The 15,923-nt window shown below is 45.7% G+C and overlaps 2 protein-coding genes across 2 annotated transcripts; both read right to left on the bottom strand.

The window, feature by feature from the left end:
- Positions 1-8,738: 8,738 nt before the first annotated feature.
- Positions 8,739-10,563, bottom strand: LOC131614025 (uncharacterized). The gene is made up of 3 exons (XM_058885655.1): positions 9,595-10,563; positions 8,927-9,483; positions 8,739-8,817 (listed from the first exon to the last, which is right to left on the bottom strand). Exons 1-3 carry the CDS (start codon positions 10,561-10,563, stop codon positions 8,739-8,741), a joined length of 1,605 nt encoding a protein of 534 aa, XP_058741638.1.
- Positions 10,564-12,369: 1,806 nt separating this feature from the next.
- LOC131611794 (laccase-17-like) lies at positions 12,370-15,045 on the bottom strand. Its single transcript, XM_058883665.1, has 6 exons — positions 14,864-15,045; positions 14,613-14,764; positions 14,290-14,534; positions 14,070-14,198; positions 12,892-13,863; positions 12,370-12,750 (listed from the first exon to the last, which is right to left on the bottom strand). Exons 1-6 carry the CDS (start codon positions 14,975-14,977, stop codon positions 12,620-12,622), a joined length of 1,743 nt encoding a protein of 580 aa, XP_058739648.1. The 5' UTR covers positions 14,978-15,045; the 3' UTR covers positions 12,370-12,619.
- Between the last annotated feature and the right edge of the window lie 878 nt (positions 15,046-15,923).

A 15,923-nucleotide genomic window follows, 5' to 3' on the forward strand; every position in this document is an offset into this window, starting at 1 on the left:
CTCAAACTAAATGAAGTTTGTTGCCGTTGTTGCTTCTTCATTAACCATGAAAGTTATCAACTTCCATTAGGAAATCGATGACACTTTATGCATAATTGACTAAAACAGTCTTGAATCGATTAGAATGAGCCTATAAATAGGTACTCTCCGCCCTCTCCTTTCCTCATCTCGAATTATCCTCTCTTATTATTAGCCTTTTTATCTTTTGGGTTTGCTACTTGCTTGTTTTTTTCTTATCATCATCAAATTTCACCAAATAGGGTGTGTAACTTTTTTAACCCATCATCAGGTGTTTATGAGTCAGAAGACTTCATTTCTTAAAGCCAAAAGGATTTCTAGATCAAGAACTTCCTTGACCTCCGTCTTCTCAAACTTCTCTACCTTGATGAAAGTTTCGATGGAAATTTAGATTTCTTCAACAACTCTTATCAATCGAATCTCAAATATTTCATCTGCCGCAAGTTAAAAAAATGTTTCCAAGATTGGTAAAAATGTTTTTTATGCTAACCGTAACTTCAATGAAGTGGTAATCACATTTTATATATGTAAAACCCAAACCTCTCTCATTGTTGAAGATCATGAGAAACTTTGTGATTTTCCTCATTCTTATACCCTATTCTCTCTTGATCAGGGCAAGCAAACCCACAATCCAGAACCTAAAAAAAAAGGGCCTCAAAATATTTGGGCTTTAAGAATTTTAATGAATAAATAATTATATGTACCTGATCGTACCTGATCAGAAGAATCGTCAAGGCGCAATGTCTGGCTTGAAGAGCAAGATGGGGGGGTACCTGCAAGGTTCTCTGATGCTTAAGTCAGTAGCTATCAGAGAATGAGGTTTAGAGTTAAGAATAGAATACCTGACCCTCTAGTGAAAGAGGGTATTTATAGCCCCCAGCGCTGGGCCAAGGTTCCCTAATTGGGCCAAATCCAACTGGAGGCCCACGTGCTAGGGAACTGCCAGAACGTCCCATGCTAGGGCTGAGTCAGCAGGAGACTCACGTTCTGGATGCACATGGCGTAGGGTTCGGAGATGGTTGACCGAATCCTTCGCTGAGACGTGACGCGTGGTCTTCGTGCGTGGATAACTCCTTGACGGTTATCTAGTAAGTGGGCCCAAATGTTTGGGCCTGCTCGGCCAGGGTCTTCGCGACGGGCAGCCCCTATCTGTTGTCCAGTAATTGGGCCCAAGGGAAGTGGGCCTGCTCGGCTGGTAATCAAGGGTTGGGCCTGCTCGGCCCAGACCAGAACAGGAGCCCCCCAAGTCATTAGCCTAATAAGGGTGATGACTTTAACGAGGAGGTTTAGCCGAGCACGGGCAACGGTTCCAAATCATGGGCTCCTCGAGGGCTTAGGTCGGTTGCCAGTTGTCTTTGGTTTTTAACCTTATTGGTTGTCACTCGTTAGCGTGATTGACAGGTGTCAGCTATACAGGCTGTAATCATTATTGCGCCGTTTCTAGGGATGAAAGTAGACGGCGTCTTTTGGAGTTCTCAAGATCTTTGGGACGCGTGGCAGCTTTTCGTGGAGGGAGCCGTCTTTGGGGCGTAGGCAATGATGGCGTCTCCTAGGCTGCCTAGGCCATCATGACACCCTTTGGCTTTCTTTCCCTATATAAGGAGTGAGGAGGTCACTCATTTAGCACTTAACATTTCCCAAGCCTTCAAGATCCGCTCACTGCTCTCCTCCTCGTCTCGTTCGTATCTTCTTCGCTTTCTCCAAGTAAGTTCTTCGTCTCCTTCATGTTTTTATTTAAGTTTTATGTATTAGTTTTGAGTGAGGCGAGCATGATTGATGAGCGTGACGAGAAAGGTTTATTAATTAGCCGAGTAAACCTAGAAGATAAACCGTTTTTCTCGTGCGTTTGCCGAGTGAGTTTTGAGTGAACGGAGCTAGAACGTTTGAATGAGACGTCCAGCTTTTAGGATTACTAGAGAGTAGTATGAAGGCCACGAGCGGTGGAGGTTGCACGTCTCGGTGAGGGCATGAGTTTGCCGACCTCCGCTGCGTGCGACGTATATGCTCTGAGGACACTTTAGCTCGTCGGCCATTTGACGATTGGGGGAGTTTTCCTCGTCCCTTTTCCTCGCCCTTTCACTTGACTTGCGGTGGAAGGGTGGATTTGACCAGTCGAATTCACGGTTTCCTCTGCTTTTCAGGTAAATGGACGACGAGAACAAGGATGATGTCGTCTTCGACATTTCAGATGGGGAGGAAGCTGTTGGCGCGCAAGAGGACGCTCCCGTCGTAGAGACCTCCCCTAGGGCACTTGAAGAATGGGTGGCCGTTGCTCCGAGGATGATTGCATCGCGCTTCACGAGTCATCCCAAGGAAGCCTTTAACGTCATCGAGGACCTTGACCAAGATGAGGAGCCTTCTTGGGGCGCCTTTGTGCCCAAATCTCACCAGAGGATCTGCTCGCAATTTCCCGGCCCCCGTTTCGCAATGTATGAGTTCGTCTTTAAGGAGGCTGGTCTCCGTCTCCCCTTCACTCATTTGCAACGGAGTGTCTTCAGTTGGTTGCGCCTCTGCCCGTCTCAGCTTCATCCCAACGCTTTAGCGTTCTTAAGGGCCTTTGAGATCGTGTGCGGGTACTTGGAGGTCGAAGCGACTCTACCCCTTTTCTTCAAAATTTTTCATTTGCAGAGGTTGCGTGATCGGAACGGCAAGTGGAGTTGGGTGTCGTTTAAGCAGCCGAAGAAGCTGTTCGCCATTTACCAGGACTCTGTCAAGCATTTTAAGAGTCGGTATTTTATAATTAAGCCGCTCACTCCTGATGCCGAGAATCATTTGTTCGAGGAGCGCGAGTATATTGAGGATGGGGTGAGGAGAGTGGGCCCAGCTGCTCGGTTCCCGTTAGAGTGGCAACCTGACCATTTTGAGCGTGGGACTGACTATTACATCTTCCGGGACGAGGATCTCAATGAGCGCGATACAGGGGGGTATCAGCGGCTCGCTTCTTTTGTGGACGGGTTTAGACCGGCAATATGTACATATCCCAACGGGGATCCCCTATCCGAGGAGGATGGAGGCCCTATGCTGGAGCCTCGGCACATCAACACCAAAGCTGTCCTCGAGTGCGGAAGTTACGGGGACGCTATGATTTTGTTGGGTGAGATAACTATTATTTGTTCAAACAACACCTTTTTGGTTCTAACTCTTTGTTTTGCAGGAAAAATGGCCGACTTGCACGACAAAGTTACGAAGATGCGGGCCAAGAACAAGGGGGCCGCCAAAGTGTCTGGGAAACGATCGCGGGTCGAGGAGGTCAAGGCGGCTGCCGCGAGTGTCCCTGACAGCGGCTCTCCTTCGTCAGTCGGGACGACCTCGCGTGGTTCTCCAGCCGGGAAGAAACAAAAGAATGACGGGACCGGGGAGCTTCGTCCTCTTATCATTGACAACCCCTCCGAGGAGGACATTGTGCTGCCTTCTTGTACTCTGCATAGGGGAATCATCTCAAAGAAAAATGTTCTCCTCGAGCGCGAGGAGGTGAGGCACATCGTCAGGCGGGACAGGATGGCTCGAGACAAGGATTTGTCCGAGGACCTCGAAGGGATAATGAGGGTGGCCGCCTTGGCCTTGGCTCTTAACGCTCAGAAAGTCTGTCCTCAGAAGGACTACGATGCTCTCCAGATCAAGTACGATGAGCTGGAGCACGAGTTCGAACAGTACAAGGATAAGTATGAGGTCCAGAGCGGCATAGTGGAGGATCTCGTTAAAGAGCGTAACAAGGTTGCGGACTTGGAGGCCGAGGGAAAAAGGCTCCGCGAGAGAATTGCTGAGTTGGAGAGGGCTCATCTCCCTGCTGTCGAGGAAGATGAGGACGAGAAAGCCTTGGTGACGCGTTCTCAGCTTCTGGGCAAGGTGAAGGAGCTGGAGATCGACTGCGTCGCTACCTTGGGGGTCGGTTTTAAAGTTGCGGTGGATCAGTTGAAAGTCCTCAACCCGCGTCTGGTGACGAAGGGCATTGGCCCATACCATAAGGTCGTGGACGGGCGAATTGAACCAAACCCGGAGTTCGAGGACTGGGAAGATGAGGAGGAACCCCAGGGCGAGGACGACGGTGCCGAGGACGAAGATGGCGATGTTTGACCAGTCTTTTATCGTTGTGGCCTGCGTGCCGATGTTTTATGGCCTGTGTGCCAATATTTTGTGGCCTGCGTGCCAAGGTAGCTAGTTGGGCGATGCCCGGATAATTTTTGTAATATTTGGATATCTCCGGCCAATTTGGTCGGTTTTTAATATTCCGTTTTATGCTCCAATGTTTATTTGTGCTTATCTGATGTATCCTTTGTGTTTATGCTCGAATTATGTTTGTGCTCGACCGAGGTTTTACGGCCCGGGCGTGTGGGGAACGGTCCGGGTGCGCAGAGCAGGTGTGCGCTATAAGCGAGCTCGAGGCCGCGGTCGGGGCCAGGTGCTCGCGGCGTGAACGATCCCATCGCGAGCTGGGGTTCTACCGTGCAGGTACTTCCGCGGAGGGTCTGCGTGTAAGGCCCGCCGCGTAGTCGGCTTTGCCTCCTGGTAGGGTTATCCGACTGAAGCTGTCGTGGAGCATACGCGCTTGTACCATGGCGCGAGTCCTCGCCCTGCTTTCCTCGTGTTCGTCACGAGCGGCCGGGTAGCGTTAGGTTGTTTCTAATTGTAGTAGCGTCTGAGTTTTTCAGCATTCCAAGGTCGAGCTAGTTTTTCGCCGAGAAGGTTCTCGAGGTAATACGCACCGTTTTCGGTTTTATCGTACACTCGGTACGGACCTTCCCAGTTTGGGGCTAGTTTGCCTTCGCGTGAATCTTTCATGTTCCTACGGAGCACTAAGAGTCCGACTTCGAAGGAGCTCTTGATAACTTTGGTGTCATGTCTTAACGCTATTTGTTGTTTCAATTTCGCTTCTCGCAGGGAGGATCCTGTTCGGATCTCCTCGACCATGTCGAGCTCTTCTCTCATGGCTTCGTCGTTGAGTTCTTCCTCGAGAGGTGACTCAGTCCGACGAGATGGTTCTCGGATCTCCACGGGGATCACGGCTTCGGTGCCATAGGTTATCCTGAATGGTGTTTCGCCCGTGGTTGAATGTGGGGTCGTCCTGTATGCCCAGAGGACGCTGTGTAGCTCTTCGACCCAAGCTTTTTTCGCTTCGCCCAGCCTTCTCTTCAATCCACGGAGAATGACCCGGTTGGCGGCTTCAGCCTGTCTGTTGGTTTGGGGGTGCTCGACCGAAGTGAAGTGCTGCTTTGTCCCGAGTTTGGCCACGAATTCCTGGAATTTTCTGTCCGTGAACTGGGTGCCGTTGTCGGTTATTATCGCCTGTGGTACCCCGAATCGAGCGAGTATGTTCCTCTTGTAAAATCAGAGTACGTTTTGGGATGTGATTTTAGCGAGCGCTTCAGCTTCTATCCATTTTGTGAAGTAATCTACAGCGACCACCAGGTATTTGTTTTGGTAGGAGCCGACCGGGAAAGGTCCGAGGAGGTCCATTCCCCACGTAGAGAAAGGCCAAGGTGAGGAGAGAGATTTGAGCTCGTTTGGTGGTGTCAGGTGCATGTCGGCGTGACGCTGGCATTTGTCGCATTTCTTGACGTACTCTTTGGCGTCCTGCTGCATGGTCGGCCAATAATAGCCGGCTCTGAGGGCTTTCCTAGCTAGTGACCGTCCACCTAGGTGATGGCCGTTGATTCCACCATGGAGTTCCTGGAGTACCTCTAGCGCTTGCGAGGCATCGATGCATTTAAGGAGGGGGATGGAGAAACCTCGTCGGTACAGCTTGTTTTCGAGGATAGTGTATGAGCACGCTCGTCTCTTAATTGTTGAGGCTTCTTTCGCGTCGGCGGGGAGCTCGTCTTTTGTGAGGAAGTTGTACACTGGGGTCATCCAGCATTGGTCGTCCCCGATGGCGAATATCTGTAGAGCTCGCGCGTTTTCGCCTACACTTGGCCTGGGCAGAATTTCTTAGATAACCAATTTGTTTCCCCCTTTCTTTCTCGTGCTCGCAAGTTTGGACAGTATGTCGGCGCGCGAGTTGTGTTCTCGGGGGATATGCTCGACTTCCGCTTTGGCGAATTTTTTCATCTTATCTCTGACGAGCGCGAGATATTCGGCGAGCACGTCGTTTTTGGCTTGGTATTCGCCGCTGATATGAGATGCGACGAGTTGGGAATCAGTGTAGATCTTGACCTCTCGTGCCCCTATGTCCTCGGCGAGTCTCAGTCCCGCGAGGAGGGCTTCATACTCGGCCTGGTTGTTCGACGTGTTGAAGGAGAGGACTAAAGATACTTCTATGATAAGACCTTCGCCGTTTTCCAAGATAATGCCTGCCCCGCTGCCCGAGCTGCTTGAGGCGCCATCTACGTAGATGGTCCACTTGTCTTTAGTTGCGTTGGGTGAGTCGGCGATAGAGGTCATTTCGGCTACGAAGTCCGCCAGCGCCTGAGCTTTTAACGCCTTCCTGCTCTCATACTGTACGTCGAATTCCGAAAGCTCGAGGGACCATCTTAACATTCTGCCGGCCATGTCTGGTCGGCTGAGGAGTTGTTTGATGGGTTGATCCGTCCGAATGAAGATTGTGTGAGCGAGGAAGTAGTATCGTAGCCTCCTGGCCGCTATTACTAGGGCCATGGCGACTTTCTCGATCTGTTGGTATCGTACCTCGGGTCCCTGTAGGGCTTTGCTGGTAAAATACACAGGTTTTTGCCCGTCTACGGTTTCTCGGATCAAAGCCGCGCTGACTGCCTCGTTTGAGACGGCCAGGTAAAGGTACAGAGGCTCGTTGTCGTCGGGTCGAGAAAGGACAGGCGGCGAGGAAAGTACTTATTTGAGGTGTGCTAGTGCTTGCTCGCACTCCTCGGACCACTCAAAGGTTGCTTCTTTGCGTAGTAGTTTAAAGAAAGGGAGGGCGTGCTGGGCGGATTTCGCGACGAAACGTGATAGCGCAGTGAGCATCCCGTTTAATACTTGGATGGATTTTTTATTGTTGGGAGTAGGGAGCTCGGAGAACGCTCGGCATTTATCCGGGTTGGCTTCTATTCCCCGTTCGATCAGATAGAAACCGAGGAATTTTCCTGCTCGGATGCCGAAGGTGCATTTCTCCGGATTGAAGCGCATCTTGCAGGATCTGGCCCGCTCGAATACGCGCTCGAGATGGGAGGTGTGGTCGGTGTCCCCTCGAGACTTGACAATCATATCGTCCATGTACACCTCGAGGGTGTCGCCGATCTCCCCTCGGAACACTTTGTTCATCATCCGTTGATACGTGGAGCCCGCGTTTTTGAGGCTGAAGGGCATTACGTTGTAGTAGTAATTGCCCGACTCGGTCATGAACGCCGTGTACTGCTTGTCGCTCCTCGCCATCGGGATCTGGTTGTAACCTGAATAAGCATCCATAAAAGATAATAATTTATAGCCGGCCGAGTTGTCGACCAGTCTATCAATGTTTGGTAACGGATAGGCGTCTTTTGGACATGCCCGGTTAACATCAGTATAATCAACACACATTCTCCATTTTCCATTAGATTTCTTAACAAGTACAACGTTTGAGAGCCAAGTTGAATACTTGGCCTCGGAAATAAAATTTGCCTCTAAGAGGTCTTTTACAGCTTTCTCGGCAGCCTCCGCTTTCTCGGGAGACTGCCGACGCCTACGTTGAACTACGGCCTTTGCGGCTGGATTGATGGAGAGGTGGTGGCAGGCGACCTCAGGGTCGAGTCCGGGCATTTCCGCGGCGCTCCAGGCGAACAGATCAGCATTGGCTCGAAGGCAGGCTATGAGCTGCTTCCTCGGAAGGTCTGGGATCCCTTTACCGATTTTCACTGCTTTGTCAGGGTTTTCGCCCAAGGGGACCAGCTCGAAATCTCCGTCCGGAACTGGTCGGAAGGGGTGAGGTGACTTCGACCTCGACTCTTCCCCAGTCTTTTGTTCTTCTTCTGCAAACCGGGCGTCCAGGTCGACTGAGCTGACGTTGGTTGTCTGATGCTGGTCTCCTCGAGGATGCTTGTCTTCGGCCCTTGGCTTTTTGTTGGAGCTGGTCGGCGGAGCGATCAGTTCTAATCCTTTGACGGAGGCGTCGAAGATTCTTCTGGCTGCTTCAATATCGGCGTTGATGGTGGCCACTCGTCCGGTCCTCGTGTAGAACTTCATCTTCAGGTGGACAGTGGAGGGTACGGCGGTCAGTTCGGCCAGAGTAGGGCGTCCGATGATGCAGTTGTACAGGGTTTTGCAGTCGATCACCAAGAACCTAGTTTTGACTTGCCTAGAAGCCTCCCCTTCTCCGAAGGTGACAATCAGCTCGACGTAACCCCATGGTTTAGTGGTAGCTCCGTTGAAGCCTTGAAGGTCTGAACCCACATAGGGAGTGAGGTGTGAGTCGTCCAGCTGGAGTGTCCGGAAGAGATGGGAGTACATGATATCGACCGAGCTGCCTTCATCGACTAGGACCCGTCGAACATCGAAGTTCGCCATTCTTGCTCGGACGAGCAGAGGAATTGTGGCGTTTGGAGCTCCGCCGGGTAGTTCTTCCAGGTAGAAGGTGATTGGTTCAGATTTCCCTCGGAACTTTCTCAGTTTGGGGCCGAGGTCTGCGTTGGCGCTGAGCAGCTCATCGAACTTTCTCTTCACTGAACTGATGGTGAGAGAGCCCGGATCTCCGCCGTTGGAGACGACCATGGCGAATGGGAATCCTTCCCATTTGCTGAGTGCGGCAGGTGCCCCGACCGATGGTATGAAATCTTCAGGTCGGGTCACTGACAGGGCTACTTGTAGGGGCCTGTTGTCCGGCGAATCCCCTTCGTCAGAGTTTCTGTGGTCGTCCCTTCGGGAAGGTTCCCCTTTCTGTGTGTATTTTGAAAGGCGACCTTCCTTGATCAGTGTTTCAATAGCGTCCTTGAGGTGAATGCAATCCTCGGTCATATGTCCATGGCTCCTGTGGTATTTGCAGTACTTGGACTTGTCGGTTCCTGGCCTCGCGGGGTTTGACTTCGGGGGTCTGATGTTCGACTTTTTGAAGTCAGTGTTTTGGCATTCGGCTAGGATCCTTTCCCGTGAGGCGTTCAGCGGGGTATATTCGTTGAAACGACCAGAAGGTCCCCGGCGTTCTTTGATGTCGAGAGACCTGTCGTCTTTCCTTCTCTCGTGCCCGCGCCTCGAAGTTGAGGGCTCATGGTTTGAACTGCGAGCGGCGTCGTTGTCCCGTGACGCTCTCGTGGTAGCAGCCTCTGCTTCCTCATATCTGATGAAGGCCTGAGCCTTGCGAAGGAGGGCGTTCATGGAGTGGACCTCCTCAGTCTTGATGGCCTTTTTGAAGTCGCTTCCGGGGAGGAGCCCTCGTTCGAGTAGGTACCTCTTCATGTAGTCCGCGGTCTGCACTTGGACAGCTTCTTTGTTGAACCTGTCGAGGTAGTCTCTCAAAGATTCGTTGGTACCTTGGATTACTGCCTCAAGATTTGCTTCTGATTTCGGTTGCCGACGAGACGCGGTGAAGTGGCTTAGGAAAAGATCCTTCAGTTCAGTCCAGGAGTGGATGGAGTTAGGGGGCAGATTCCTGTACCAATTCATCGCGCCTTTCCTTAGTGTGGTCGGAAAGATGCGGCATTTGATGGATCCTCGTACCACATGGTAGTCCATGACAGCTTCGATGCTCCTTATGTGGTCATCGGGGTCGGTGGTCCCGTCATAGTGGTCCAAGGCTGGTGGTTTTTCCATCCCCCGGGGAAGACGAACACGCCGGATTTGCTCGGACAAGGGACTGCGGAAATCCTCTTCGTCGCTAGGTTCAGGGGAGTTTGAATGTCTGCCCCGCTGGGACTTAGTGCGTGCTTTGCCCGAGATTTTGCGGTTGTCTTTTGGAGAATGCTCGCGGACTTTCTGCACGGCTTTGGAGGGGCCTCGGTGCTCCTGCTCGGGTGAGAGACTCTTGGCTTCAGTGGTTTCAGGTTTCTGATTCTTCCGAGTCTTTCGAGGTGGAGAGCGGGAATAAGACCGCTGGCGCCGGTTTCTTCTCGAGGGGGAGCGAGACCTAGATGGACTGCGCTTGCGACTTCTCCTCGGGGCAGACCGCGAAGAGGAATAGGAACGTGACCGATGGCGTCTCCGTTGGGGGGAGCGATATCGTCGCTTCCTTTCCAGGTCGTGGATGCGGTCGCCCTGTTGGCGGATGAGGCGGTTGGGCTTCTGCAGCTCTTTGAGTAGGAGAATGGCAGTCGGGTCAGCGCCCTCGGGAATGTTGATCTGTTCCTCCTCGTCCGGGCTACGGCTTCTTCGTCTGCCAGAGGTGTGGGTGAATGAGGAAGCGGGTTGCCCATCTCGGGTATCAGTTTCATTCACCACTTGGAGCTGGTCTGGTTCAGTCTGGGGCCGGGTCTGCCCGTCTTCCCCGTTCTGAACTTGTCCTTCAGGATGGGTTTGTTCGACGTTCTGGACTTGTTGAAGGTCGTGCACATGTTGAATGTGCTGAATCTGTTGCCTCTGTCCGGCAAAAGCACGTTCCTGCCGACGGCGGTTCGTCAGTTCGCGGCTGGAATCTTCAATCAGTTGTTCCAGGACAAAGGGATCAGGACTAGGTGTGTTGTTGTTGGCCATGACGATGGTGAAAGGTTATGCTTTGATCTTTGTTAAAGAAGGGGAAGCAAGGTTTCCCACAGACGGCGCCACTGATCATACCTGATCAGAAGAATCGTCAAGGCGCAATGTCTGGCTTGAAGAGCAAGATGGGGGGGGTACCTGCAAGGTTCTCCGATGCTTAAGTCAGTAGCTATCAGAGAATGAGGTTTAGAGTTAAGAATAGAATACCTGACCCTCTAGTGAAAGAGGGTATTTATAGCCCCCAGCGCTGGGCCAAGGTTCCCTAATTGGGCCAAATCCAACTGGAGGCCCACGTGCTATGGAACTGCCAGAACGTCCCATGCTAGGGCTGAGTCAGCAGGAGACTCACGTTCTGGATGCACATGGCGTAGGGTTCGGAGATGGTTGACCGAATCCTTCGCTGAGACGTGACGCGTGGTCTTCGTGCGTGGATAACTCCTTGACGATTATCTAGTAAGTGGGCCCAAAGGTTTGGGCCTGCTCGCCAGGGTCTTCGCGACGGGCAGCCCGTATCTGTTGTCCAGTAATTGGGCCCAAGGGAAGTGGGCCTGCTCGGCTGGTAATCAAGGGTTGGGCCTGCTCGGCCCAGACCAGAACAGTACCTTTTATTTTGTTTTATTTCACCGAGTTGTTTATCAATGTAGCGGCAAACAATTTCCCGTATCAGTTGTGTTCGAGACTTGATTTTTTATTTTTTATGCTTTTAACTATTTATTTAATAAAATACCAAAGTGTCTTTGAACAAGGATTTAACTTGTGCACTGCGTCTTAAAAATTATAAAATTATATACTTACTAAGTGAACTAAATAAATTGTTTTGATGACTACTGCTTTTCAAAGCATATATAATATTAATTTCATTAATGTTTCTAAAATTATATAATTAGTGTTACTTTTAATTAATTCTTATATATATACATATATATATATATATATATATATATATATATATATATATATATATATATATATATATACATATATATATATATATATATATATATATATAAAATAACAAATTATTTGAATTATACACTTAAAAATTAATGAAAAATAATAATGGTATGAGTTAAAATTTTTGTTAAAATATTTTTTAATATTTATGTGAGAGATATCTTAATCACACAATTAAAAATCATTGAAAAATATGAAAGTAATCTGATTCTAATTTGTTCTTGCGTAGTCCTAACAACAACTAAAAAATTTTATTCTTATGTAATTACTACTAACAATTTTCACTCTTCTTATATCGAAAAAAGGACAAAGCGATAAACAAACTTAATTTGAATTATTGGTGGTTTTTTTATAAAAAGATATATTATTAAATTTATTTTATAATAATAAATTAAAAATTAGAAATATTTGAATTATTTATAAATAATTTTTTTGATTAATTACTCAATTTTTTAGTGATGGATCCATTTTTATTATTTGTCCTGGATTTTTAGAAGTTCAGGATTGACGCTCTAGTGTTTGTATTTTTAATTTCTCTCATCTACTCAATCTCCTCTAACTCATCCAATGGAGCTTCTTAGATTCTCTCTCAATATGGAAAATATGTGCATCTTATCGTCTCATACTCTATGTTGAGTCCCATGTACTATTTTCAAGAAAATCCAACGACGGGGAATTGTTGAGAAATGATGTTGTGTTCACATGGTTACTGGCCCACAACATTGAGATAACCTAGGTCAGTATGGTAGTTCAACAAATGTTCATTTTTATCAATTCATTTCTTCAAAAACAAACATTTTGGCAATAGAGAGATAAACGAGCGTTTGCCAGGGTGAGGCAAAGGCAGAAACCAAAGTCCTACTTAGTCTTCTTTTATAAATAATTTAATCAATCTAAAATCACTTCTACCAAACTAAACATCATTAGCCAATTAACAAATTAAGCGAATTCAATACTCCAAACGGTCCTCAGTGGAACGATACAATTATATTAGTGTAATAGAACTGTGCGCTTGAGGCCTATCACATTCACAATCATACATTACAAAAGAGGAGAAAATGTCTAAACAAATAAAAGAAAAATTAGACTGAACTTGAAGTTAACACTTGGGAAGATCAGCCGGTGGTGGAAGCACCTTCTGATTTGGGAGCTTTCCATCCAAAACAATCCATGCCATCTTAAGACCCCAACTTGTGTGGATTTCAAAGTGACAATGCATAAACCATGCCCCTACACACACAAATCAAAACGTTTTCTTTAGGTAACCTTCGAGTTTCTGATGTTCGGCTTAAAGATAAGTAAAGTCTGGTCAATGATTATTTCAATACAAGTTCGAACTTAGATGGTTAGCTTAATCAATTAGGAACTAACCTGGATTATCTGCTAGGAATCTGATAGCAACCCAACCGCCAGATGGAACACCAACTGTATTCCTTTCAACAGGATCAACAAGATTAAAATTTTGCGGATCCTTATTCGAATCATAGTTACCGAATCCTTGTCCAACAACAAAGAAGTTATATCCATGCAAATGAAGAGGGTGACTTTCAACACTAATGATACTAGTATCCTGCAACACAAGCTCCACACTTGTGTTAAAAGGAAGAACCACTACCTTTTTTCCACTCCCCACCAAAATGTTATCCGGCGGCGTGCCCGTATAATTAAATGGATTCAAAGGTGTACTTGGGAAATCAGGAGTGTAAGTACCATTTAATTGTCCTAAGTAGTGAGCTTGAAGTAATGCAGTGGTTGGCATTGTGAAAGAAATATTGTTCACTGATGCTGCAAACATTGTTCCATTGGGACCTTGACATGTTTGGTTTTTGTTACAAGGTTTAGTACCTTGGCCTACTGTGAAGAAAAAGTGCTTATCAACTTTCTGTGGAACATTAGCTGGAAATTGAGCATTAGCTAAGCTATGAAGTTTGTTGGAGAATTTTGTCGCGAACGAAGTGTCACTAAGTTGTGGAAGATTAGGTTGAAATAATGGAGGTTTGATTAGCGAAGAATTCGAGCTATAAGTGGTAAATGGGGTTTCATATTCTATTATTCCAGCAACTGTTGAGTTGTCAAAAGTTGCTATGCCTGTGGCATATGGTCTAGCTAACATAAAGAATGACGCATTTGGATAATATGGCTTTGTTTTGAGAAGAACATTTGTGGTTTGGCCAGGTGCAATAAGGATTGTGTCGGTTTCGAATGGTTTTACATAAACTGCATCGGCTTCAACAACTGTGAGAGTGTGATTTGCAATGCTGAAGAATAGTTGATTATTCAGTGCCGCGTTGATGAAACGTAGAAGGTAAGTTTTTCCAGGTTTCACCTTCAGCTTGAATGTATCTGCATAAAATGACACGTTAAAATGACACTGATAGTGACAGGCAACCACCGTAGGTAAATGTTTCTTTTATCTATAAAAATTGTCTGTCACTAAAAACTAGAGTAATTGTTATACCATGTCGGCCTCTGTAGAAATAGTTTATTATCTACGGGGGCCGACATGTTCTATGTATTAGTAAAGTAAAGCATGTGTTATTTTTATATACCTTTATCAGAGCAATTATAAAGTGGTCCTGGAAGTCCATTAATTGTGTATGCATCAGAAACATTGGGTCCTCCGCCAGTTTGAAGAGCTTCTTCAATGATTGCTTCAGAATCTCCATTAAACCATTCTCCTAAAACCATAATTAATTAAATTATAATTAGCATACATAAATTAAGATATTTATATAGTCTATCTATTAGTCCATTAAGTGGTTTCATTACCAAATATAATAGGAACTTCTTTGTATGGTTTTGCAAAAGGATACTCAACATTTTCCTTAGGAAGAATGATGAGAGGACCATAGAGTGATGATCTTAACCAAGATATATGAGCATGCCAAAAGAGTGTTCCTCTTTGGCCTTTGATTGTGTAATTGTAAACATAGCTTTGACCTGTTTGGATTGGACATTGTGTCACATATGCTGGTCCATCTGCCCATCCTGATTGAAGCTGCCTAATTCCATGCCTATTTCAATTATACCAAACTTTTTCATTAGCTGTGATAAATTAATTACTTATTTATTTTTATTGCAAGGTTGTTTACCAGTGAATTGTGATGTTGTTTTGTACATGGTTAACAACTGTGATGACAAGACGATCGCCTTCTCTAGCGTCAATGCGAGGCCCCGGAAATTCACCATTCACAGTCACCAAGCTCTTTTTGTGACACAATCTTGTCACATTTTGATACCTTATCTGCATCAATATATAACCTCAACTAAAAGATAGAAGTAAAATCAAAACATAAAAGGAAATTGTAAGAAAATTAATGGTAGAGTGTTTTTGAGGATGTACATCAAATTGATAGTGTCTGGTTGTGCTAGCAAGTGCAACCTCAAGTAAGCAGAAATTAATCAATGACAAAAATATCACTTGGATTTTAAGTGATGAAAAAAGGGGAACACCCATTATGATATTGAAACTTCTAGGGACTTTGTTACAAAAGTTTGTTGATGCTATGTTGAAACAATGTTGGTCTTTGTATAGAAAGTTTGTTGATGCTAGGTTGAAACAATGTTAGTCTTTATATAGATGTATCATTAGGTGTATAAAATATAATGTAATATTCAAATATAAGATGAATTTAATATTGTTGCCATTGAACTATTATAATAATAGTTAGAACTTTTGGGAAATAATCACAACAATAAGAACCCTTAAAGTGGAAAATTTTTCCGCACATGTTTAATTTAAATAGACAGATAGAAAAATAAATTTCAAAGCACATCAGTAATAACAAAACAAATTAAAAGTACTTAGACCAAATTTTTATTATAAAAACTTCGGGACCTAATACAATAAAATCTTTTACTATATAAATAATATAAGTAATATAAATAATAGAAACACAAACGTCTTTCTAATAACACTAGAGAATAATAATTTTTAACAAAGATAAAAAACACACAATCAAACAATATTTCTATAAAGGTGGGTATCCTGATACAAACCTAAAACAAGGCAAAACTACTTAGAAAATATATAAAAATAGGTAAGTGATAGAAAGAATATGATGAATTTGTTAAAAAAAATTGATTAAAGGTGCTACACATTCATTTATTACTTAGAAATTTGTGAAATTAAAAGGTTCATTTACATCAAGATACCGTTGAAATCTAACAATAATATTTATTTATCACTCAAAAAAAATTTCATATTGGTTGGTAAACAAAACCAAAGTGAAAAATGAATTATTTTTGTATTAATTAAACATAAATTGAAGTGGCTGGAATTCGAAGTCTATACCCTAAATAGCTTACCTTTTGGTTTTTTAGAAAAATTGATGAGTAAGCTATTTCGAAGCATAAACTGAAGTTGTTGGGATGACTTGAACTATTTTACCACTTAGTTTTTC

This window comes from Vicia villosa, linkage group LG6, assembly GCF_029867415.1.
Source record: "Vicia villosa cultivar HV-30 ecotype Madison, WI linkage group LG6, Vvil1.0, whole genome shotgun sequence".
In the NCBI taxonomy this organism is placed as follows: Eukaryota; Viridiplantae; Streptophyta; class Magnoliopsida; order Fabales; family Fabaceae; genus Vicia; species Vicia villosa.

Coding starts and splice junctions, on each gene's coding strand:
- LOC131614025 (XM_058885655.1), bottom strand. CDS start 10,563: ATGGCCAACAACAACACACCTAGTCCTGATCCCTTTGTCCTGGAACAA. Junction 9,484..9,594: donor CTGTCATGGACTACCATGTG/GTACGAGGATCC, acceptor ACTGAACTGAAG/GATCTTTTCCTAAGCCACTT. Junction 8,818..8,926: donor CCAGGAACCGACAAGTCCAA/GTACTGCAAATA, acceptor AAATACACACAG/AAAGGGGAACCTTCCCGAAG.
- LOC131611794 (XM_058883665.1), bottom strand. CDS start 14,977: ATGGGTGTTCCCCTTTTTTCATCACTTAAAATCCAAGTGATATTTTTG. Junction 14,535..14,612: donor AACAACATCACAATTCACTG/GTAAACAACCTT, acceptor TAATTGAAATAG/GCATGGAATTAGGCAGCTTC. Junction 14,199..14,289: donor AGAAGTTCCTATTATATTTG/GTAATGAAACCA, acceptor TTATGGTTTTAG/GAGAATGGTTTAATGGAGAT.